The sequence below is a fragment of the Budorcas taxicolor genome, chromosome 17 (genome assembly GCF_023091745.1).
Source record: "Budorcas taxicolor isolate Tak-1 chromosome 17, Takin1.1, whole genome shotgun sequence".
NCBI lineage: Eukaryota > Metazoa > Chordata > Mammalia > Artiodactyla > Bovidae > Budorcas > Budorcas taxicolor.
The window spans coordinates 72,435,191-72,458,893 of record NC_068926.1 but is presented as its reverse complement, the minus strand read 5'-3'; the positions used below and the strand labels follow the sequence as shown (position 1 = coordinate 72,458,893).

General features: G+C 59.2%; 1 protein-coding gene across 3 annotated transcripts in view; it reads left to right on the top strand.

Moving 5' to 3' along the window:
• Positions 1-5,656: 5,656 nt before the first annotated feature.
• The window catches only part of MED15 (mediator complex subunit 15), a 41,833-nt gene continuing 23,786 nt past the window's right edge, over positions 5,657-23,703 (top strand). For all 3 annotated transcript variants that reach the window (XM_052654971.1, XM_052654970.1, XM_052654969.1), the window contains exons 1-2: positions 5,657-5,775; positions 20,074-20,161. In XM_052654971.1, coding sequence (XP_052510931.1) covers positions 5,708-5,775; positions 20,074-20,161 — 156 coding nt within the window. In that variant the 5' untranslated portion in view covers positions 5,657-5,707. The remainder of the gene's footprint in view (positions 5,776-20,073; positions 20,162-23,703) is intronic.

Here is a 23,703-nt window from a genome sequence, read left to right as displayed (position 1 = left end):
CTGGGTACGCGAAGTGCTACCTGCTTGGGGGAAAAGGTTAAAAAAAAAAACCTGTAAAGATTTTGTGATATACTCTGGGCATTGTCTAGACCACACTTTTCTGGGCTATCAGATTTCCTTGCCCTTGAACTAGTTTACAACTCTGTACATTACAGATAATCACAGTGCAGAATAATTCTTGTCCCTAGACAGTGCAAATTCTGCCAGGTGGGGGGGAATCTGTCACTCGCCAGGGGAGAGGTCAGTCTTGTCTATATTTGCAATTCATTTTGAAACGGAGCAGGAGCCTGTGGTCCTTGCTCCACCCCCCCCCCCCCCCAACCACACTCCATGTCCTACACCAGCCTTTTGTCTGTAGAGAACCTTAGTCAAAGAATAAGTTTAATCAGATAAATAAGAAATGCAGAAACAAAGGAGAACGGTCGGAAGAGACCAAATGATAATAACGTGGTCATTAAGCAGAGTCAGGGACCTCTAGCTCTGTCTCAAGGACTGTAGATAATATTCTGAGCCACATCCTGTGAGCTGTTAGATACTAAAACCCCAGGTGGAAGAAGCTAACTCCCTGATGACCAGACTGTACCCATGGCCCAAGCTGCCACAGTTCCGAGAAGTGTCTCAAAGAAACGGGAACAAACTGAGCCTGGAACTGAAGATTAACCGGACTTAAAACAATCAAGATGATGCCGGCCAGACCACCCGGTGTCCAGTTTGGAGATGACTGTCAGAGCTGACTCTGCTGCTTCCCGCCTGTGGTCCCGCATGAACCCCCTACACTCGTGTCTATAGAAGCTCTTGCCCCACTGGTTCGCCAGGGGGTGGGATTGGGGCTGGGGAGTCTGCCTTTGGACAGATGTCTCCTCCCTCCCCTGCCAGTTGCCAGCATTTAAAGTAAAGCAGTTTCCTCTCCATCAGCATGGCCTGCTTATTGGCTTTTGAGCAGTGAGCAGCTGGACCCACACACACCCCCACTAACAATTCCAATAGTCCTGAATATTAAAAAGCTGCTAAGAAGTTACAGTGTTAGACTTTATTTTGGGGGGCTCCAAAATCACTGCAGATGGTGACTGCAGCCACGAAATTAAAAGACGCTTACTCCTTGGAAGAAAAGTTATGACCAACCTAGATAGCATATTGAAAAGCAGAGACGTTACTTTGCTGACTAAGGTCCGTCTGGTCAAGGCTATGGATTTTCCTGTGGTCATGTATGGATGTGAGAGTTGGACTGTGAAGAAGGCTGAGCGCCGAAGAATTGATGCTTTTGAACTGTGGTGCTGGAGAAGACTCTTGAGAGTCCCTTGGACTGCAAGGAGATCCAACCAGTCCATTCTGAAGGAGATCAACCTGGGATTTCTTTGGAAGGAATGATGCTAAAGCTGAAACTCCAGTACTTTGGCCACCTCATGCGAAGAGTTGACTCATTGGAAAAGACTCTGATGCTGAGAGGAATTGGGGGCAGGAGGAGAAGGGGACGACCGAGGATGAGATGGCTGGATGGCATCACGGACTCGATGGACGCGAGTCTGAGTGAACTCCGGGAGCTGGTGATGGAGAGCCTGAGCTACTCCATCTTGAAAAAGAATCCCATTTTTGCAAAGGTGCCGGGCAAACAGACTTAGACTTTGGATATTGCCTAAACTTGCCCCGCCATGCACGAGCCAATCAGCCCTTAGGATGAACCTCCTGACTTTAAGTTCAAGGATTTGTGATTTACCTTGGAAGTGATGATTTACCTTTGTGAAATAGTGATTCACCGTGTAAGTGAAAAAAAACCAATCAGAGATCCACACACGACCCTATAGAAGAGGGGACCAATCAGTCGTCCTTCAGCCTGAACACCCCTTTTTGTTACCCTTTCATCTGAATATTCCCTATATAAGCAGTGTAACCCCAAACTTGGGGCTCCCTCCCTATAGCCGCTGTGTCGGTGCCGGTGGGAGCCCCAGCTCGAGCTTGACAATAAAAACTCTCTTGCTTTTGCATCGGATACTGGCTCCCTGCTGGTCACTGGGAGATTCCGCGACTTGGGCATAACAGTGATGGACAGGGAGGCCTGTCGTGCAGCGATTCATGGGGTCGCAAAGTGTCGGACACGACTGAGCGACTGAACTGAACTGAACTGAAGAAGTTACCAGCTTTCTCATCAATGAGTTAATGAGAGCTATGATTTTACCTTTTCAAAAAAATGTTTTAAATTAATGTAAAAAATGAAAAAAATTAATTACTGTGTTTTTGGCTGGATCTTCACTGCTGAGCGCAGGCTTTCTCCAGCTGCGGCACATGGCCTCCAGATCGCGTGGGCTCAGTAGTTGTGGCGCCTGGGTTTAATTGCCCTGTGGCATAGGGGGGATCTTAGTTCCCTGACCAGGGATCGAACCCACGTCGCCCGCATTGAAACTGGATCCTTAGCCACTGGACCACCGGGGAAGCCCCTGAAACCACCTTCTTTTCACCGAGATCACACACCTGCACTCAGGATGTAGTGAAGCCCAAGTTACTTATGTGTCATCACAGAAAGAATTCAGTGAAAGACAAAGTGATAGGTGAGAAGCGGCTTTATTCAGAGAGAAACAGTCCATGGAAAGCGTGCCGGCCATCTCAGAAGGCGAGTCTCCTGCACTGGTGGGTGGACTCTACCACTGAGCCAGCAAGGAAGCCAAGAAAAAAAGCGACTGTACTCCAATAAAAAATAAAGTTTCTAGTGTGTTGCTTTTAGAAGCAACAACTGCCCGCCACCTCCACACTCATAAATGATTGCAGGCTCGAAGACAAACACAGAAAAGGGGTTACATTTGGCAAGTGCTGGCGTGGAAGTGAGACAGGAGAGAAGGGCGCAGGGCACAAGCTTTAAAAGAACAGCATAGCCCTTGAGGACAGGACAAAAACGCGTTAGAATTGCCAACGTCCACGAAGGTGGAAGATTTGACTTCCAGCGGACCTGGAGCCTCATTACACATCCATTGTAATATAATAGTATCTGAATGCGTGCTCACAGGTGCTGTGATTGTTCTGAGGCTGACAGTTCAGTTCAGTTAAGTCGCTCAGTCATGTCCGACTCTTTGTGATCCTATGAACTGCAGCACACCAGGCTTCCCTGTCCATCACCAACTCCTGGAAGTTCCTCGAACTCATGTCCATTGAGTCTGTGATGCCATTCAACCATCCCATCCTCTGTCGTCCCCTTCTCCTCCTCCTCCTGAGGCTGACATCTAAGCCCAAAAAGTGGGTGGTGGCCTGGTTCCTGGAAATCCCCACCCAATCTCCAAAATAGTTGGAATAACCCTCCCATTCATTAGTCTATGAAATTACCCAGCCCTTAAGAACTAACCACCACGTATTTTGGGACTGCTCCCGCCCTTCGAGAGAAACTGTATTTTGTCTATGGAAAGTGTTTCTTTCTAAATAAATCCACTTCTTACCTGTCACTTTGCCTCTCGCTGAATCCCTCCTGCCCAGAGACGTGAAGAACCTTAGCTTCATTAAGTCCTGAGACCCGGTGTGCCATTCCAATTAAAAGACAGTGGGTTTGAGTCTCAGTCTGGATTTTGGCCGGGTCCAGCCCCCTATCCGAGGTGTGCGGTTTCAGGAGGGGCAGGTCAGCACCTTCCAGGATTGAGCACCAGAGTGAGGAGGGGGACCAGAGGGGGTCCCCGTGCAAAGCTGGAAGGGGAGGGCCAGAGCCCCCAGGAGGGTGTGCAAGGCTTTCTAGCGGGAAGCTTCCAGCTCCTGCCTGCCGCAGGGCCCAGCATGGTCTCCACCAAATGTGTGGCTGTGATAGGGTCCAGCTATGGCAAGGTGGTCTCGGGAACCAGCAGAGTAGAGGTCTGGCCCAGCACCTCGGTGGCTTGGGAAAGGATCCTGCCTCCAGTCAGCTTCAGCTTCCTTTGCCATTCCTCCCCTAGAGTCCATTCAGGACCTGCCTTCCTGCGTCTCCCCTCTCTCCCTGAGGCCAGGAGGTCTGTGGCCATCTCTGCCTCTCTTTGCCTAGTCACCATCCAGACTCTAACCAAGTTGTCATCACCTCTGGACCCCAGATAAAGGGATGAGTGAAAATAGAAGTCTGGAGCAAACGCCAAAGGGGATAGCACTTAAGTTTATCTTGATGATGAATTCTTGACAATGTTCTGAGCCTCTTTGTCACAAGGAGCGACAGTAAGGACAGGAAAAAAAATCACTGAACTGGAGACACACACATACATAAGTGAACATGAAGTCGCTCAGTCGTGTCCGACTCTTTGTGACCCCGTGGACTGTAACCCGCCAGGCTCCTCTGTCCATGGGATTCTCCAGGCAAGAGTACTGGAGTGGGTTGCCGTTTCCTTCTCCACAATATACATAACCAATATTTAATTCATGAATCACTTCGTTTATTGAACACAATTAGCACACAACAAGGGTTAGTTGAGGCACAGTTTAAAAGAGTGAGCTATATGATGAGTGTATTAGATCTCAGTTTTACTAAATGTGCAGGAGGGACAGAGACAGGGCAATGAACCATTCCAGTCAGCCTGAGGGCGGCCAAGACATGGGCTTTGGGAGCTAAAACTGGGAAGTCCTAGGCAAACCAGCACAAGCTGATCACCACGGGGACGGAATTTTTTTGTGGACCTGGACACTTGTGGGATCCTAGTTCCCCACCAGCAGTCAAACCTGCGCCCTGTCAAGTGAAAGCTTACAGTCCCAACAGCTGGCCTGGCAGGGAATTCCCAGGACATACTTTTTTAAAATTATTTTTGAAAGAATGAGAGCAAAAAAGTTTGAAGATGTGACCATCTGTCCATCACTGCAAGCAATGAAACCTGAAGACCAGAGGGGCCCCTCTGTGGAAACTGCTCACTGCCTCCTCTCGCAGTCCCGTCCCCTAGTCCTGCCTGGGGCTCAGGGACACAGAGTGGGCATAGCCCGTCCTGGGCCCGGCGCTTGGTAGGCATCGGCAGGTGTCAGTTCACGTTTTCCATGAGGCCCCTCTCGGTGACTGTACATTCATTCAATAGCCTTTGTGGACCACTTGGGCTCAGGACTTTTGTCACCTGCCGTCCCTCCCCACGGACACAGACAAAGCCCCATAGGATCAATCTGGCAGAGATTTCCTCCTCCTAAGTGTATCCTCAGGCTTCACCCCCGGGGGCCATTCCCGCCTGCTCCAGCTCCCCCTGCCTCCGCCACTCGGCACGTTCGTGTGCCTTTCCTGAGCGTCTGGACTATGCTCTCCACGGACAGGGCTGTTGGGCCAGACGGGAAAGCCTGTGCTGAAAAATGAGCAGTGTGGTTTGGGTTCCTCACATTCCCAAGCCCCAGAAAACAGAGCCAATGGTGGGAAATGAAATTCCAAAAGTCTCACGGAGAGAACCCGCGCGTGGTCCGTCTTGGGATGCGGCCGCAGGAAGGGCCGAGCAGGTGCTGAAGCCTTTGATAAACAGTGTCTCCAAGGCATCCGCTCAGATAGCGTGCGGCTTCGCGCCGCCTCCGCGAGCGGCGCGGATGCCCTGGGCTCACCGGCCCTGCACGCAGCAGGGCCACGCGCCAGGCAGGCGCGCCGCGGGGCGCCCGGGACTCCACTTCCCACAAGCGCGCGCGCCCGTGTCCCACAATCCCCGCTCCTCTTCCGGCGCGGCCGCGGCGCCGCCGACGGCTTCCGGGCTGGGCCTGGCTCCGCGGCCCAGGCGGCGGCGGCGCGGGGCGCGGGCGGTGGCCGCGGGGCGCCGGCATGGACGTCTCGGGGCAGGAGACCGACTGGCGGAGCGCCGCCTTCCGGCAGAAGCTGGTCAGCCAAATGTGAGCAGGGCCGGGGCGGCGCGCGACCCCCGCCTTCCCCGCAGCCCCCTCCTCGGCTCTCCGCGCGGCGGCGGCGGCGCGGCCCGGGGCGCGGCCCTCGCCGCCCAGCCCCCGCCGCCTCTGGGCCGCGGCTTCGCCTCCCCGGGCCGAGCTCTTGCCGCGGGCGAGCCCCGGCTTCTGAGTCATCGTCCTGCGCCTTCGCGCTCGTCCTCCGTGTGCTCCGGAGGCGGCGGCCTTTCCCCGCTCTGCGCCCCACCGCGGACGGAGGAGCCCGGGGCCTCCCGTGGCGGCGTCCGCAGCGCTGGGCGCCGCGCGGTTCCTCCTCGGAGACGCGCCTGCGGGCGGGCGGGAGGGCCGGCGGGGTCGGGAGTCTCGGGGGCGCCCCTCCCCGCCGCGGGCTTCGCCGGAGGGTGACGGGAAGAGGCGGTCGGGAAGCGCCCTTCGGTCGGGAGTGGGCGCGAAGAGCTGGGGTTGTTAGCCGCCTCCCCGGCCTCGGCTGCTGACCGCTCGAGGCTAGGGGCTGCCTGGCGCTCGGGGACTCGGCGCGCCGAGCTCGCGCTTCTCCGCGCTGGCCGCTTGCGGCTTTACTGCCTTCTGCTAGGGCTTGCGGGGCCGGCGGGGGTCAGCCCCTGCCGCGGGGGGCCGCGCCGCCGCCTCGGGGCGCAGTTACGGCGCCGGCTTTCTCCTACCGGAATTGACAGTTCGCTTGAGCAGGCCAGAAGCAGCCTTGGGGAGTAGGCGACGCAGAAATCGAGCCCCAGAAAGACGAGTAGGAGTGGGAAGGGCCGTCACCGCCAGCTGAGGCTTGGAGAGGGTGAGCCCCCACCGCGCAGCGGGGTGGCCCTCGTGCTAGGCTGAGTCGTGGGATTTCAGGAGACGGTCATGCAGCGAGGGCGAGCGGGGGCGGCCAGTTAGTGGTGGAAGTGCAGCGCTGGGGAGGTGAGCCTCTGTTTGGCATGGGGCTTGCCTGGACGTGCTGAGATGCCAGAGTTGGGAAGATCCCTCGATTTCCCCACCCTCCCACCCCAGGCGGATCAAGAACAGAGGAGAGAGGCCAGGAAGGCCATTGCGAGAGTTTTGAGCTCTTGGGGGTCTGGGGACCTGTCGTTTTTCATGCCTGAAATCCTCCTTGCTAGAGCCCTGTCTTTCTCATCGCTCCATAAAATCGCTGAGGAGTGACCTGGTCAGGCAAGCGCTTATAAAGGCCTGCATGAGACAGTGCTGGAAACTGGAAGAGGAAGACGATCCCAGGGAAAGAGGAGAGCGAGTGCAGTGGATGGTGCTTGCTGACTAACTGGATGGAGGGGGTGGGGTGCAACCGTGTGGAAGGAAGGAAGTGGGGGAAGGCAGGGAAGCCGGCAGTCCGGGGCAGGCAGTGGGGACAGGAGAGCTCAGCGGGGCCCTGCAGTGGAATTGGCTGGGACGCTTCTGCCCTTGTTGCAGACTCAGTGCAGTCTTGAGGCTTGGTCCACTTCTGGGCTCCTGTAAGAGAGGCCCCCAGGTCACAGATTTCTCTTGGAGGAAGCCTGGAGTTTAAAGACGGAAGGAATGGATTGTCCCCGAAGGAAGTGGGGCAGGTAGGGAGTGTCTGAGGGCTGGGGGCGCTAAGGAGGGCAGACTTAGTACTTCTTGATCCAGCCTTCTGCTTCCAGAGCACCTGGGTCTTTTTTTTTTTTTTTGCCAGATTGGTGCTTAGATATTACTTTTCTGTTGCTGCCTACGATTCATTTGGTTTAAAACAACTGAGGTGTATTATTACCCAGCAGTTTCTGTAGCTCAGAGGCCTCAGTGGGCTCAGCTGAGTCTTCTCCCCAGGGTCTCCCAGGGTTGAAATCAAGATGTTGGCAGGTGCTTTTCCTCCTGGAGGCTCTGGGGTGGAATTTGCTTTCAGGCTAGTTCAGGTTGTTGACAGTTCAGCTCCACACAGCTGGAGGCCTGAGGCGAAATCGGTCCTCAGCGGCTGTTAGCCTTGCCAGGGTCAGTCTGTCTTTGTTCCCTGGGGCTGGCTCCATTCCCTCCCACACCCACATGCCCAGCTCCAGCAAGGGTGGGCTCTTCTGCCTCATCCAGAAAAAAATAATTCTCTGCTAGTGGCTCAGAGTAGATTGAGCTCGCCAGGATAATCCGGGATGTTGTCCCCACTTTGAAGTCAATGCCTTGATTAGATCTGGAGAGGCCCTTCTGCCTCTCCTGTGGGTGTGTTCAGGGCTAGGGCCTGGGCACAGTGGGGAGCCCAGGATGAGCAGTTTCGGGAGCTGTCTGCCTCACTCATGTGGGCGTTCTCAGTTCTCAGAGCTTCTGTTTTCTCTCCAGGTTTCACTTTGAAAGCTGTGATTCTCAGTGCCTTGATTTACGGTGTTCACAGAGTTACAAAAGAAAGGTCAGGACACCTGGCAAGCTGTCACTCCTGACTTTCCCCAGTGTTCATGCTGGTGCTTAAAGCTGGCTGTCTTGGGAAATGGTTTGTTGTGTTTTTTTTTTTGGTCCCTGCCACAGAGCATGCAGGATCTTAGTTCCCCAACCAGGGACTGAGCCTGTGCTCCCTGCAGTGGGAACCCGGAGTCTTAGCACCTGGACCTCCAGGGTGGCCCCTTGGGAAATGTTTTGAGCCGAAGTAATCTATAGTTGAATGAGGAAAACCAAGTGGAGAACTGGGCTGTCGCAAAGGGAGGGGAGCATCTCAGAGCGGCGGCCTGCCCTCACCCAGCTCCGAGTCGCTCTGGAGAGAACGCGCTTGGAGCACGGGCTGAAGCAGCTCCCGACTCCACTGTGGGAGGCGGTGTTAGCGGGGCTTGTCCGGAGGCCCTGCAGGGACGCCGGGGCAGCCTCTCCTTAGCCTCCTGACTCCCGACTTCTGCCTCCCCTCGCTCCCCACTGCCCTGCTGACAACTCCTCAGTGACTGTCCTCAGCGTCCGGACAGGGCTCCGGATGGCCCGGCCTGGCCTCGCCACCTCTCTTGAACCCCCGCCCTTGTCCAGCCTCTCTGGTCTTTCAGCTTCTTGCACGTTCCAAATTCTTTCTTTGTTCTTTCCCTTTAAACAGTGTATCAGGGAGAATTTAAAGAATTCCACAAAGGGTAGACTGCCCCCCGCCTGCCCCGCCCCTGTATTCCTGACTAGCTCCTTCTCTTTATTGATAGGTCTGCTTCAGTATCAAACTCTGCAGGTCCTGCCCGCCCTGCCTAGAGTGGGTCACCCCCTGTAATAAATACACCTCTGGCCTTTGAGTTTCCCGGAGGACTCTAATCCTGTGAAACTGGCACCTGGCGTGTGAAACACTTGCTGAGGCGCGCAGGAGCAGGCGGCGTCCTGGGGGCTGTGTGGGCCTCTGTCTCAGCCGCTGGCCGGGCGACCGGCTCCAGCACGCACGCTGAAGCTTGGGAGCCCGTGCTTTGTCCACGTGTTAGCTGAGTGACCTCGGGCACATCACCTTTCTGGCCATCCCCTCTTGAAGGCAGGAGTCCAGTCGGTCTCACAGGGCTGGCAGGAGGGGAGCGGAGGGCTGGGGGCTCGCAGTGATGTCTCGCCTGCTGCCCCCACCCGGGCCCTGGCAGGAGGCGGGGCCAGGGAAGGTGGTGAGGAGCCCCACGCCGCTCACAGCAGCCTCTGGGGAGCGTCGCTGTGAAACCCCCGGTGGCTCAGATGCGCTCTTTGTGGAACACCTGCTTTCCCAGCAGGACCGCAAGAGCAGCCCCCTGAGGCCCCCCCCAGCTGCCCTCTGTGGGCCTTAGGCCCGCCTCCTGGGGTCGCCGGGTGAGTGCTGCGCTCGCGAGTCCGGTCTGTCGGCTTCTGGAGAACAAGCATGTGTGAGCAGCGAGCAGCACTGTGAACTCGAGAGGGGCTGCCTCGAGCTTTGTATTGGTGGCTCCGCCCTTGAGTACAGCAGGTTGTGCCTTCAGGTGTGGAGTGAACGACCGTCCGCTGGGCTGGCAGATCCCAAGGGGTGGGAGACGGGGCTGGGGGAGGGCAGCCCTGGTCAGGGCTGCAGTGGGGGGCCAGGGAGGGAGTGCGGAGGGGAGTCGCGGGTGGGGGGCAGCAACAGGTCAGCCCCCTCTTCTGCCACAGCCCCCAAGGGACGTGGGAGATCCAGGTCTGCAACCTGGGAGGTGCGGAGGTTTCAGCCCAGACCGGAAGGAGCATGCCAAGCGCTGTTACCCAGAGGCAAACGAAACAGGCACAGAAGCCGCGGAGAGCACCAGACCGCACTCGCAAGGGTCTGGAGAGGCCTTCAGAGGGAGGGGAGCCTCCTGGAGCTTGCGCGCCTGCAGCCTGCCTGTGGCCCCTCCCTCGGGCAGAAACCGCTGAGTCTTGGCCGATGCTTTTCCTGGCTTGGCCCGCAGGCCGCAGCAGCCCCGGGCCTCCGTGGTGTGACTCTGGCCTTGTTCTCCAGCGTGGAGGCTGCTGAGACCGTCACTTTCTTCCTCGCCAGGTGCCGTCCACATGGCTGGGCTGGTGTCTGGGCTCAGCCCACGAGAACGTCTGCGCCCCGAGGCCAGGGGCCCTGTCTGGTCACCATAAGTCCCAGTGAGACAGCCAGAAAGTGACTGGGGGGATGCTGACTTCAGGGTCCTGAGCTTGGCTCTGCTCCCCTAGACCGGGAGTGAGAGTGGCCTGAGGGCACGGGAGCCCTCCATCACCCAGGATTTCCTCAACGGCAGCTGAAACGTGGGGGCGTGCTCTTGCTCTGTGCCCTGCTGCGGGAGCTGGCCTGTTGGCTCAGCCACCGCCTCGAGGCACACTGCCTTTCCGTCCGAAAGGGTGGCCACGCCTCTGGGGACACTGAGGGTGGAGGTTAGCCCAAGCCAGATGCGCCGAGCGCGCTTCGGTGGGGCCACTGCCAGGGGCCTTCCTGTTGGCAGCTTTAGCCACTCCCCTTGGGCCACTGGGTCCCGCAGGGTGGCTGACAGCACCGCCAGCCCCGCTGACCTCTGGCCTCACGGGCTGCAGCTCTCACGCCGCTTCCTGGCTGGAAATCGTCTCGCTGTTGGTGCCATTCCTGACTCGGTGGCCGTGGCTGGTCCAGGACCCTGAGTGGGCATTCTAGGGTGGGGAGGACCGTGACCACTTCGTGAAGGGCAAGGGGTACTTGCCCCAGAAGAGTATCCCTGAGGGCAGTGATGTCGGTTATGAACCTAAAGGTCAGTTTTTAAAGGAATTCTGATGGCTTTTTAAAAATTCAAAATGGGTCATAGAACCGAGTAGTGTAAAGACCCCGCCACACCTGTGTGTTGAGCACTCGGCTTCAAGTTGTCAGCTCTCGCCTCAAGGACTCCACCCTCTGTCCCCAGTCACTCTGACACCCAGAATGTTTGGGTGGCAGCTGGTGGACTCAGCTCTGTGCTGGGATTCCTCCTCCAGAGTCTGTGCCGGCTGGCCCAGACCCTCAGAGGCGCCCAGCTCTGGGCCTGGCTGGCCTGCCTCCTGCTTGCTTCCCTGGCTCAGCACCAGGCCCCGAGCCCCGAGCCCTCCCAGCACACGCGGTCGGCCGCCGCCCCACCCCGGCGCTCTGGCCACCTCGTCCACTTTGCACCTGGATTGTTGGAGTGCTTGCCGCCCCCTGGTCTGGGCCCTCCAGACAGGAAAGTCACGAGCGTTCTCGAGTCACGGTTGCTTCCTGCCTCTCCAGGGATGACCGTGGGTCACCCTGATGGGTGCTCGTCTCAGAGTCTGAGAAAGGCACAGCACCACGCATGCGGGATGCAGGCAAGCTGGCGTCCCCACGAGCCGTGGATGTCGGGTGCAGGCTGCGCTTGAGTCGTTAGCTTTGGCTGGTTGTCTGGGTGATGTTAGTTTCTCTCTGATCTGTAGTGCACGTGGGTACTGTGTAGTTTAATAGTCACCGTGTACTTGTGTGCAATCAGAAATCTTTGGAAGGAGAGGTAGACCCCGTGTGCAGGGCGGAGGAGGAGGGCCGCGGTCTCCTCCAGCGGCTGTGAGCTGGCGAGTCGCCCTGTGCCCCGAGTCAGGGTGGGCAGCCTCCTCCGCCTGGCCCGGTGCCGGCACGGCCGCCTTCAGGCGGTTCTGCCCTCCCCACCCCTGCTGAGAGGCTTCTGCTTTCCATCTGAAGCTGCCTGTCCGGGTTCCCTGCCCGCCTCTGCCCCCATGCAGTGGGAGGGCTCCCGCCAGACCCCGCTGCCCCCTGCCTCCGGCTGCAGTCGTTTCTCCTCTTCCCTGTCGGGGGTCTGGCATCATCCCCACTCCTGACCCCTGATGGTTCCGCCCACCGTGGTCCTGCTTCCTCCTGAGTTTGTTGGATTCTGGGATGCATCCTGGCGTGAACGGAACAGGTGAACTCTTTTTCGCGGTTTTGCGACTCATGGTTGCTTACTTTGCTTCGCCAGCAGTGTTAGAAGTTTGTGGGGAGGAGGACCTGGTCACATCTCTGCGTCGTGCGCACCCATAGGTGCCTCATCTCAGGTGAGGGACGTCGGGCGGCTGCAGGGAGGGGTGTGGAGAGCAGCGTGGAGCCGTGCAGACGAGGGAGTCCAGGCTGTTCTGGATGGTTCTGCTCAGCAGATAAGCAAAGGAGCACCTGGTCCCGGAGACGGGGGAGGGGAGTTAGCAGCCCAGGTGTGATTACCTCGAAACCACAATCCAGAGGGCAGGGGGCACGCCCTCCACTTTCATAAGAAGCTCTGCCCGTGAGGACGCCCAGTGGTCTCGTTTGGCCCTGTCACTGCCGAGGGTGCGGTTCCACCCCTGGTGCGGGGGTCCCTCAAGCTGTGGGGTGTGGCCAAAGGCAAACAAAAGGAGGCGTGCCTTGTAACCCAGGCGGGGCCTGAATGAGTTGTGTATCCAGGTGCAGTGACCTGCTTGGCACAGTGAGTGCTTGGAGAAGACTCTTGAACTTGTCGTTTTTGAGGCTGTTTGTGACGACAGAGCGCTCGGGCGCGTCCTCTCTCCGCTCGCCAGTCCTCCCCGGGCTCTGCTCTGACTTGGTGGTGAGCAGCGGGTGCTCCTGACCTGGGGACCAGGGTAAGGACCAGGGCGGGGTGTGACCCGGTGGCCTCTGCTCAGCCCCTCGGCATCCAGGCCGGGCGGGGCAGGCAGAGGCAGAAGGTGCTGCCCGGGCGCGTGCTCTCCGAAGCCTGCCCCGGCTTTGGGGCTGGGGCAGTGCCCGCCTCGTCCCCGCTGACCCCGTCCTCTCCCTCTTTCCAGCGTCCCTTCCGTCCTCCTCAGAGGTGCGGTGTGAGGGAGTGATCTGGCCGCCGGGTGTGGAGAGAAGGCCCTGTGGGCCACCGGGGGGGCCCTTCACAGCCATCGGGTGCTGAGGGTCACCCCAGGGAGCACTTGGGGACCCCTGTCCAGGGCTGAGGTCAGTTTGGGCGCTAAAGCTGAGGGTGGGGCTGGGGCCCAGGGCCCTCCCCAGACTCCCATCGTGTGTCTCTGTGTTGAAGTAAAGCCCACCTGCCGCCCAGGCTGCGTCCTGAACGGACGGCACCCTGTGCTTCAGCCGGTGCAGAGCTGGCCCTGCTTTCCTGACTTCCTGGCCGCGGAGACATCTGCTCGCGCACGAGCCGTCCTCCGGATCCCACGCTGTTCACCCCGGGGTCTGGGCTCTGCTGAGTGCCACGCGCGGTACTCGTCCTCGTGGGCGGCGGCTCTTTCCGCCATTGCCCCGCGGCAGGGCGCCGTCCCCGGAGCTTTCCCGCGGTGCGCCTGACAGCCCCGGCGGCGTGGCCCCGTCCCCGGGGCTGCCGCGCTGGCTCTCGGGACTCTGCCTCAGGTCGGGCCTTCACGTGCTCAGCGCCAGCTGGGGGTTTCCGAGGAGCGGAGGGAGACGTGGGGGAGCGGGAAGCCCGTCCCCAGCGCTCCGGTCGGCGGGGGCTGGTGGGCACAGCCCTCCACTCTGTTCAGGTGACATTGCAGACGCTTTCAGAGCAGCAGGGCGCTTTCCATGCACTCCCTGCCCAGAGGTGGCTGCTGCTGACGTTTTGTTCCCGTTCCTTCAGCCCTGTTTCTTTGGGCACTTGACTTGATGTGTGTGCATTTTATTTATTTGTGTGTGTGTGTGTGTGCATTTTAAATAAGCCGGCACACACACAGACCCATGGTCTTGAAGTGGAATGATACTCTGAGTTCAGTTTGAGTGGTGGCCTTCTCATGACCACAGTCCATGCCCTGGGGGACTCTGGCTGGGACTTGTGTGTCCGTGGTTCCAGGTCTCACGAGGCTAGACACAGTGGTTCCAGATCAGAAAAGGAGTACGTCAAGGCTGTGTGTCGTCACCCTGCTTAGTTAACTTCTATGCAGAGCACGTCATGCAAAGTGCTGAACCGGATGAAGCACAAGCTGGAATCAAGATTGCTGGGAGAAATGTCAGTAACCTCAGATATGCAGATGACACCACCCTTACGGTAGAAAGTGAAGAGGAACTTAAGCACCTCTTGATGAAAGTGAAAGAGGAGAGTGGAAAGGCTTGTTTAAAACTCAACATTCAAAAAACTAAGATCATGGCGTCCGGTCCCATCACTTAATGGCAAATAGATGGGGAAACAATGGAAACATTGACAGACTATTTTCTTGGGCTCCAAAATCACTGCAGATGATGACTGCAGCCATGAAATTAAAATATGCTTTCTTCTTGGAAGAAAAGCTGTGACCAACCTAGACAGCATATTAAAAAGCAGAGACATTGCTGACAAAGGTCCATCTAGTGAAGGCTGTGGTCATGTATGGATGTGAGAGTTGGACCATAAAGAAAGCTGAACGCTGAAGAATTGATGCTTTTGAACTGTGGTGTTGAAGAAGATTCTTGAGAGTCCCTTGGACTGCAAGGAGATCTGACCAGTTCATCCTAAGGAAATGAGTCCTGAATATTCACTGGAAGGATTGATGCTGAAACTCCAGTACTTTGGCCACCTGATGGGAAGAACTGACTCATTGGAAAAGACCCTGATGCTGGGAAAGATTGAAGGCGGGAGGAGAAGGGGACGACAGAGGATGAGATGGCTGGAGGGCATCACCGACTCTGTGAACATGAGTTTGAGTGAACTCCGGGAGTTGGTGATGGACAGGGAGGCCTGGTGTGCTGCCGTCCATGGGGTCGCAGAGAGTTGGCAATGGCTGAGCCACTGAACTGAGCTGGGACTCGGCGAGCCTCTGGTCTGTCTGGGTGGGGAGGGACTGGACCGACTTCTGTTTACTAGAGCAGGTTTTCTGAGGCTTAGTGCTTGCCCCGTCCCAGAGGCCCAGGCTCTCTAGGCCACATAGTGCTCCCTGTGTGGGGGCCCCACTGCAGCACACTCGTGAACGGGAGCCTTCCTCATCTCCACGGTGTCTTCCTGTGTGCTGGAAACGCCCATTTGTCTGTCTGGATGAAGTAGAAAAGACACTTTATTACTTTGCCAGGCAGAGGGGCACAGTGTGCCCCTGCTGTAAAAACTCTGTGTCCCCGCCTCCCCCCGGGAGCATTTGCTGAGGGTTAGAACTGGCTGTAAGGGCGGGCTCTCCGACAGGATGAGGGTGTGAGCAGGCTTGCACCAGACGAGATGGCCCTTCTGCTTCCCATCTTGTTCAAAGTCCCATTAGGACTTCTCCAACCCCTCACAGAAGTGGGGATCGTGGGAGTGCGGCCCCCCCACTACCCGGAGAGCTCACATCCCGGGACCAGCGTTTCCCCTCCCTCCCCCGTCCCCCCTCCCCTGGGCCATCTTCAGTAACATCCGATACCGTGAGTCTCACCGCCCGAATCAAGTGCGGATCTCGCGGCTTTGCTCCTCCCGAACACTTCACAAGGCCTGTGAGATAAGCACTTTCGTAAGCTCTTGGCTTGACACAGACCATCCTCACCGGGTGGTTGCCCCGGGGTGGCTGGGACGCGCTCAGGGCTGGAACCTGGGGAGCCACCGTGGTCCCAGGCCTGGAGCCCCGGGGTCAGTGCCGGGATGAGTCAGACGTGCAGAGTGGAGAGGCTGACGAAGCTCGTGTGGCTCCTCTAGCCCAAATAAGACACACCCTCCCGAGAGCAGCGGCAGCTTCTCCAGGTCTCCTCCTTTCCCTGAGCCTCATCCGCCGTTGAGGAGTCTTTCCAGCGGAAACTGGAGGGCTCCGTCAGACCAACAGGGACGTGAGGAGAAAAGACGGAGTGGAGGTCTGGGATGTGGCTTGAGACAGGCTCCCGGCTGCTGTGAGGGCGGGCAGGCGTCCTCCTCTCAGGCCGGAGCATCTGCTTGCGGCTGGTGACTCAGCCAGCTGCGTCCCATCGTTTCCGGCCCTCAGCGCAGCCCCCTGGGTGCCGGGCCGCTGCGAGTGGTCTCTGCCGCAGGGGGTGCTGTGCGCCGGCCCTCTGTGGTCGGCCCCTCTGGGCCCACTGGCCGAGGGCTGCGGCCTCAGTGGCCTGGGTGCCACGGGGCCGCCTGTGCTCGCCCGCCTGGCTCTGGCGGCCTGGGGGCGGGGCCCTCTCAGGGCTGGTGTCTCAGGGCCCTGCTGTCGGGTTTGCTCCCTGGAGGCTCCCTCCTCTTTCTCTCAGTGTCTCGGTCCAGCAGCCTCCAGGAGGGGCTCCGGGGAGGCGCGTCCGTCCTGGTGCTCACGGCCTCCTCGGTGGAGGGGCTCCCCGGGGACTGAGCCGCCCGTCCCGCTGCTGCTTGGCCCCAGGCTGGGAGCCTCTCCTCTCCCCAGCTCAGGGCGGCGCTTCAAGGAGCGCCCCCCACTCGCTCCCCCCCCAACGGGGCTGTGCTCATCCCCAGGGCTCCGCAGCCTCGGCGCTCCTCCTGTCTCCATCTCCTGCCTCCTGGCTCTGCCCTGCGGGAGACGGCTTCAGGTTCACCCCTGACCTTTCCCTGCTAACATCTAATAAACTTTCATTTGTAAGAACTTCTTTTTTTGGCAGTCTGACTTTTCTGGTTTTACAGTGTCCTGTTCTTGCTAAATGGGTGCGGTGGCTTGTCTGTTGCACTTGGGCAATAAAGGTAGTTTCCTGACGGTTGCTGCCTCCTGCTGAGCGTCTCCAGGGGCTCTTGATCTGCCACGTTAGGTGTGTGGGAGCCCGTGGCCAGCTGCTCACTCTGACAGGGCTCCGTGATGGCAAGTGGAGATTATACCTGCGGTTCAGTCCCTCTTTCCAACCTGGGTTTTCAGCTCTTACTTAATTTTACTTTGATTCAGGTGAGGTTACGATAGGGAATGTGTTTGTTTGGATTATGACTTCAGTTAGCGCCTCACCCTTCACATGGCTCTGTTCTTCGGCAGGTGGGCTCCTCTCCCGAGAGCCACAGTGCACACTGGGACCTGTGTACATATATATTTACTTATTTTTCATTCTGGCTGACCCCTTACCATCCTCCTCTCAAAAAAAGTTCACGGTCTTTAAAGAATTCGCTGCGTAAGAGAGTATAATACTTGAAGGGACAAACCAAAGAAAGTTTAGGTCTTCTCCGACTCGACAGTGTGGACGCTGTGGACGTGCGAGCCGGACGCAGCTTGCCCCCTCGCGGGGCCGGCGTGGTGACTCCCTCCTCTGCAGGCAGGCTCCCGGGCTTCCTTGGTGCCCGGCGGCGTTTAAGGAGGGTGGGACAGTTCTCTCCTGTGCTGGCCCGAGCCGTGCTTCGCCGGTCAGCTCCCCGGGCTGTGCTGCAGGTGTGGGGAGCTCGCCTCGGGCCCTGGCACCCCTCCTTGGACCTCAGGGCAGGGCTTGAACTTCTCCTCTCTCTGATGGGTGGCGGATAAAGATGTGGGACGAACCTCTTTTCCGTTGAGGCAGTCTGCGTGCAGGTCGGAATAGAGTCTCCAGATGTAGAGCATTTCAGGAGGTGGTGAGTTTATTAAGAACAAAGAGCAGAAATAACGTGGGCACCGTGAGTGCAGTGGGCCGAAAACTCCCGACAGGAGTTGTCCTCTCAAGGGAGAGTCGACAGTTTTCCTGAGTTAATGCCAATTTTTTTAGCCTCAAGACAAAGAAAGTGCCTCCTGGAAGGCTGGTGTGAAGTGATCAGTTGGGGAGCCACAGGGTGTTCCCTGGAGTGGGCCTCTTTGCCTACTGGGGAGTCAGGAGGCTTGCTAGTGATGATAGGGAGGAGGGGGCTTTTGGCGATGGTGATGAAGGGGCTCAGTCAGCTTTGGAGTGACCTGGGTTCCGGGCTCCCCTTCCGTGGCCTTGGCGTAAGGCCTCGCCCCTGGGGTCTTGGGGGCAGGCCTCAGCGTCTCCCACCTGGCGAGCCCTTCCCGCTCTGTGCTGTGTGCGCTGGTGCTGTGCTTCAGAGGGCCTTGCCCCTTCCGCTGCGGGCCTGGCACGCGCCCTGCCGTCCTCCGCGCTGCTGCGATTCGGGTCTTACGCTGGGTGCAGGGTCAGCCGCCAGCTGCAGGCTTCTGTCCCGCAGTGGCTGAGAAAGAAGCCTGCACACGCGGGCAGCACCTGGCCAGGTGGCCTGAGAGTGGGGCAGGGCTGCAGAAACCTCCACCCCCGGGAGGCCCGTTGGCTGATGGTGTCGTGGTGCCCAGATCGGGCATGTTTCCTTCGGTGGCATGAAAGCCTTTGGGTGGGCGGAGGGCATCCGGTCCCCCTGAGGCCAGGAGCTTCGGCACGGGCCCGAGAGGGAGGGGCGGGGTACTGGGAACGTGGTCCGTCACACCTGGGGCGGCCGCCTTGAGGAGGGGGGTGTCAGGAGAGACGGGAGCGTGGGCGGGAGTTTCCAGCGAGACTGTTCCCCGACCGGCTCCCTTCACACCCTGTGCTTCCTGTGTCTGTGTGCCTGACAGGCTCCTCCTGTGACCTCAGCGTGACCCCGTGAGGTGGCACCGTCCCATCCACCCTCTGCAGGAGGGGTGCACGGGCTCCTGGAGGTGGCGCCCTGCACGGGGTCCCCGGTGGGGGTCTGGGTGGCCAGGGCCCGTGGCCTGAGCGCACGTCCGGCTCACGTGCAGGCACAGCCGCCCAGTGGCACGCCGCGTCGGGACGAGGTCTGGACGCTGCCTGAGCGGAGCTCCCCACTGTGCAGGCCTGGAGGCGGCGGCCACCACAGAGCGGCCCGGGTGTGGTGAGCCGCGGGGTGAGGATGAGCCGAGAAGGGGAGGCCCCCAGGTGTCTTCTGGGCTCCGGCTGGGGGACGCGGGGGCCCGGGTGGTGGGTCAGGTCTGGACCAGAGACCAGTGGAGCTCTGCCTGGGCAGAGGGGCGGGCCCCCGTCCCCCTGAGGATGGGTCTGCTCAGTCGCCTCTGTCTGAGGTGCTTGGGGTCTCAGAGCCCACTTCGTGTGGAGCCCCTGCTGTGCGCTGCCCCGGCCTGCCCGGCGCCTCTTTCTGAGCCTGGCTGCATGTGTGCTGGTGTGTGGGTCCCCTCCGCTCTGGCTGCCTCTCCAGCAGGAGCCTGTTGCTGCCTCTGGGCCCGGCGCAGGTGCAGGCTCGGGGAAGGAGGCAGGAGGTGGGAACTCTGACCTCACGTGGGGAATGAGTTACCTGGCACCGGGGTGGCTCCGTGGCATCTACTTTTCTTCACACGTTAGTGCAGATCTGTCTGTCTTAGCATGTAGCGTCCTTCCTGGGATTTCTTTTGGGATGACAGGTGTGGTCCTGCAGCCCCCTGCACACTCGTGGTGCCCGGGGTGTGGGTGTGTTTGGAACTGTCAGAAGCCCACGGTACCTGCTGGACCAGGCTTGTTGGATTCTCCTGTGGGGGTGCGGGGTTCTTTATCAGCGAGCCCAGCTCTGGGGAGAAAGGCGGGGAGACCCATCCTGCAGGGAAGAGGGTGGCCTGCGAGCAGGGGCCCGGCTGGGGGCCCCTCCTTCCTGACAGGTGCGCACTTGGCCTTACCTGTGTGGGGCTTCAGGGTGTGTCCTGCCACCCAGAGAGGCTCCAGCACAGCTGTGCGCACGGCTGTCGCCCTGCAGGCCGTCGTGTAATGGAGACCTGGCTCCGAATGGGTCTCTTGCTGTGTGTGTGTTGGCATCTGTGAGGTCAGCATCTGCCTTGAGCTGGAGGTTGATGAGGTCGGGCTCATCTCCTTGGTCCCCCTGGGAGGACCTGCATGTGGGAACTTTGCCTTGGGGGGGCTAAGGTGACTAAGTGCCGGAGTTGTGAAGGCAAGAATTGGAGGCAGCCGCCACTCTGCCGTCGACTGTGCTGCTGGTGAGCAGCCCTCGCCTGGCCCCACTGCCGGCCCGAGCCAGGTGGCTGCTTTCTTGCCAGGGTGACCGCCGTTCAGGGCCCGGCCGCCTTTCCTTGCTGTACTGAGGGCCCCTCCCTCCGTGGCTGCCCTGGGCCTCGGCCAGGCTGGCGGGCAGGCCGCCCGTGGGCCCCGGACAGCTGCTGCGAGGCCGCTGGCCAGGGAGCCTGTGCCAACGTCTCTCCCCCTTTGTATTCCAGCGAAGATGCTATGAGGAAGGCTGGAGTGGCCCACAGCAAGTCCAGCAAGGACATGGAGAGCCATGTGTTCCTGAAGGCCAAGACCCGGGTAAGCCTGGGGCGGTGCGGGGGGCAGGCGCCAGGCCGCGGGGGCGGGGCGGCCGCCCGCTGCTGGGTGCTGCTCTGCGTCTGTGGGACAGCTGTGGGAGGGCAGCGTGTGGGCACCCAGGCCGGCCTGTTGGCACCCTGTCCCGTGAGTCCTGTAGGGTGCTGTTGGGCCTTGGCGGCTCCTGTGGACAGTGCCCCGAGGCAGAAACCCTGTGTCCTCAGGCCCAGGCCTCCCCAGGGGTCGGGCCCTGGCAGGTGGGCCCAGAAGGGCTCCCGCCCCTTTCTACGAGATGCAGGTGATGGCTCGCGGAGGGTGGGGCCCTGGCGAGGACAGGCTGGGGGCGGCGGATCGAGTGTTTGGGGCGGGCCCTCTGTGAGTTCTCGCAGGAACTGGGGCCGCCTGGGCGCCCCGTGACCTCTCCTGTCATTGTGAACGCTCCCCAGGGGCAGAGCTGCTGGTGGCAGTGAAGCGGGGCAGACACACGGAAGGCGGCTTGTCTGGGCCACCTGGCTCCGCCGAGCGCCAGGCGCCCAAGCGCGGGGCTGCAGCTCTGGGGCCCTCTGTGTCGAGAGCGCAAAGCAGTACTCACGGTCGGGTTCTGGTGTGGGGGAGCCGGCTGTCGAGACGCACAGAGCTCCGTCGGGGAAGCTTGAGCCTGTCTGAGTGTTTAGATGAGGCAAATACTTTCTGAACCGGGAAGGTAGAGCTGGCTGGCCTGGGCTTGTAGACCAGCGCACACGTCAGTGAGCACGTGTGGGTGGAGGCTGAGCCGCCCGTGCACACAGAGGATGGTGAGCGTTTCTTCTTTTATAAAGCCTGTCGAGCTCTGACTCACACACCGTACGGTTCACCCAGTAGAGTCTGCGATTCGGTTGTCTTTAGGGCCTTCACAGAGTTGTGCAGCCATCCCCATGATGTGTTTCAGAGGATTTTCTTCTCTTTCTTTTCCTGTTTTTGATGGCACTGCTTGGCTTGTGGGATGGCAGTTCCCTGGCCAGGGACTGAACCCAGGCCCTGGCAGGGAGAGCCCGGAACCCTGACCGTGGGCCCGCAGAGGTCTCCCCAGAGCCTTTCCCCAGGAAGCTCTGCGCCCATTAGCCTCGCTCGCCGTCCTCCCCTGCCCTAGGCAGCACCTGCGTGCTGTCTGCTGCTGCCGGTGCGCCCGTCCTGTCCTTTTCTCAGAAGTGCAGTCGCAAGATACGTGTTTCCGTGACTGGCATCTTACAAAAGCATTTCCGGCGTTTATCCATGAGCCATGCTGTGGCGTGTATTTCGCCCCTCCCTATTGGCGGGTAATATTCCATTGCGTAGGTGTAGCACGTTTTATTTATCCATCCATCTAGTCAAGGCTATGGTTTCTCCAGTAGTCACGTATGGATGTGAGAATTGGACCGTAAAGAAGGCTGAGCACCAAAGAGTTGATGCTTTTAAACTGTGGTTTTGGGGAAGGCTCTTGAGAGTCCCTTGGACTGCAAGGAGATCCAACCAGTCAGTTGTAAAGGAAGTCAGTCCTGAATATTCATTGGAAGGACTGATGCTGAAGCTCCAATACTCTGGCCACCTGATGCGAAGAGCTGACTGATCAGGAAAGACCTTGATGCTGGGAAAGATTGAAGGTGGGAGGAGAAGGGGACGGCAGGAGGAGATGGTTGGATGGCATCACCGACTCAGTGGACGTGAGTTTGAGCTCCGGGAGACGACGAAGGACAGGGGAGCCTGGCGTGCTGCCGTCCCTGGGGTCGCACAGGGCGGGACACGGCTGAGCAGCGGTGAGCCCGTCAGTCGGGGCGCATCTGCTCCCGCTTCTGGCTGTTGCAGCGATGCTGCTCCGAACGTCTGTGTGCCGGCTTGCCTGGGCACGCATGGTTTCATTTCTCTTTGGTGTCTGCCTGGGTAAGAAGTTGCTGGATCAGATGGCAGTTCTGTTTAACCTTTTGAGGAGTCGCCAGATTGCTTTCGAAGCAGCTGCGCCATTTTCCGTTCTCACGGGGGGGGGCATTTTGTTCCAGCTGCTCCGTGCCTCAGCAGTGCTTGTCACTGGTTTACTGAGGCCTTCGTGGTCGTGCGAAGTGGTGCCTCATGTGGTTTCTAAAGCTGATTCATCCGTGGCCGCCCTGGGTCTCCATTGCCGTTGCAGCCTTTCCTGAGGCGCGGCGCGTCGGGGGCGCCCTCTGGTTGTCGTGCGCAGGCCCCTCGTGGCCGCGGCCTCTGGGTGTGGAGCGTGGGCGTGCGTGCGTGGGCGTCGGTGCCTGTGGCTCACGGTGCTGGAGCTCAGGCCCAGCAGCTGCGGGGGCAGGCTCCGTTGCCCTGGGACACCCGGGATCTCAGATCAGGGATGGAACCCGCGTTGCCTGCCCTGACAGGCCCATTCCTAACCACTGAGCCGCCAGGCAGCCCCTCGCTGTGGCTCTGACGTGCATCCCCAGCTGGCTTACTATGTTTATCGGTCATTTGTATGTTTTCCTTAGAGAAATGTTTGTTCAGACCCTTTGTCCGTTTTGAAATTGAGTCATTAGTGTTTCTGTTGAAGAGCTCTTTTCCAGGTTTAGAGACGAGTCTCACATTGAGTGTGTGATTTGCTGGTGTTTGGGGGATGAGATGAGCTGGGAGCCTTGGGCGCTTACTGGATGGTTTCCTCTGGAAACGCTCCCCGTGTTGTCTAGTACTGTTGGTTGCTGCTGTGTGAGGAGCTGCCCCGGAGAGCCGTGGCCTAGAGCGGTGATGGTGTCCTGACTCTGGGTTGGGCGGGGGGTGGAGTAAACACCCCTTGCAAGGCCCGGGAAGCAGGCACAGCGCTGGGGTGGCCCAGCCACACAGCTCCCAGGGGACTTGCCCGGGAGGTTCCCCCCCGCCCCGGGGCCTGCGGTCAGAGCCTGCCAACTTTCCTTCACTTCCTCCCATCTCGCAAAGCAAATCCAAACATCAGTTTAATTCTTAACACCTGAATTCCAGCAGGTGGTTCTGCTCTCTGTCTCAGAGAAACTGAGGGAAGCAGAAACCACGGTGCCTGGGGGTGTGTGATCACAGCTGGCGCACTCTGAAGACTCGGCGGAGGGGGCCAGAGAGCCAACCTCTGTGCCGCGTGTGTGAAGAGGCTCGCCACAGCTGTGTGCCTTGCTGGTGCTTGCTCACCATTTGGTTGGCTGGTCACTTATTTTTGTTCGTTTGAAGTTCAGTAACTTTATTGGACCCTCAACAGTTCTCATCCGCGGTAACCGCAGATTTTTGAAAGTGGTGACAGGCACATAGGGAGCCCGCCTGTCGAACTTGTTCGGTGGGTCTCCGCCGTGTTTTCTGGACAGCTGCACGCGGATCCGTGTGGGGCGCTCTGCAGCCCCTTGGCCCACAGCTCTGTTGGGGCTGGTGCTGATGCACACGTCAGGGGGGCCCCCCTTCACGGTGAATTTCCCGGTTTCTTGGCGTGCCCAAGGGGCACGCTTCTTGAAACCCACTCCATAGGTGCGCTTGTGAAAGTTGATGGTACTCTGTCTGGTCACCGCCTCGGTGATGGGGGACCACCCTGCTCTGTGGGAGCTTTTAGA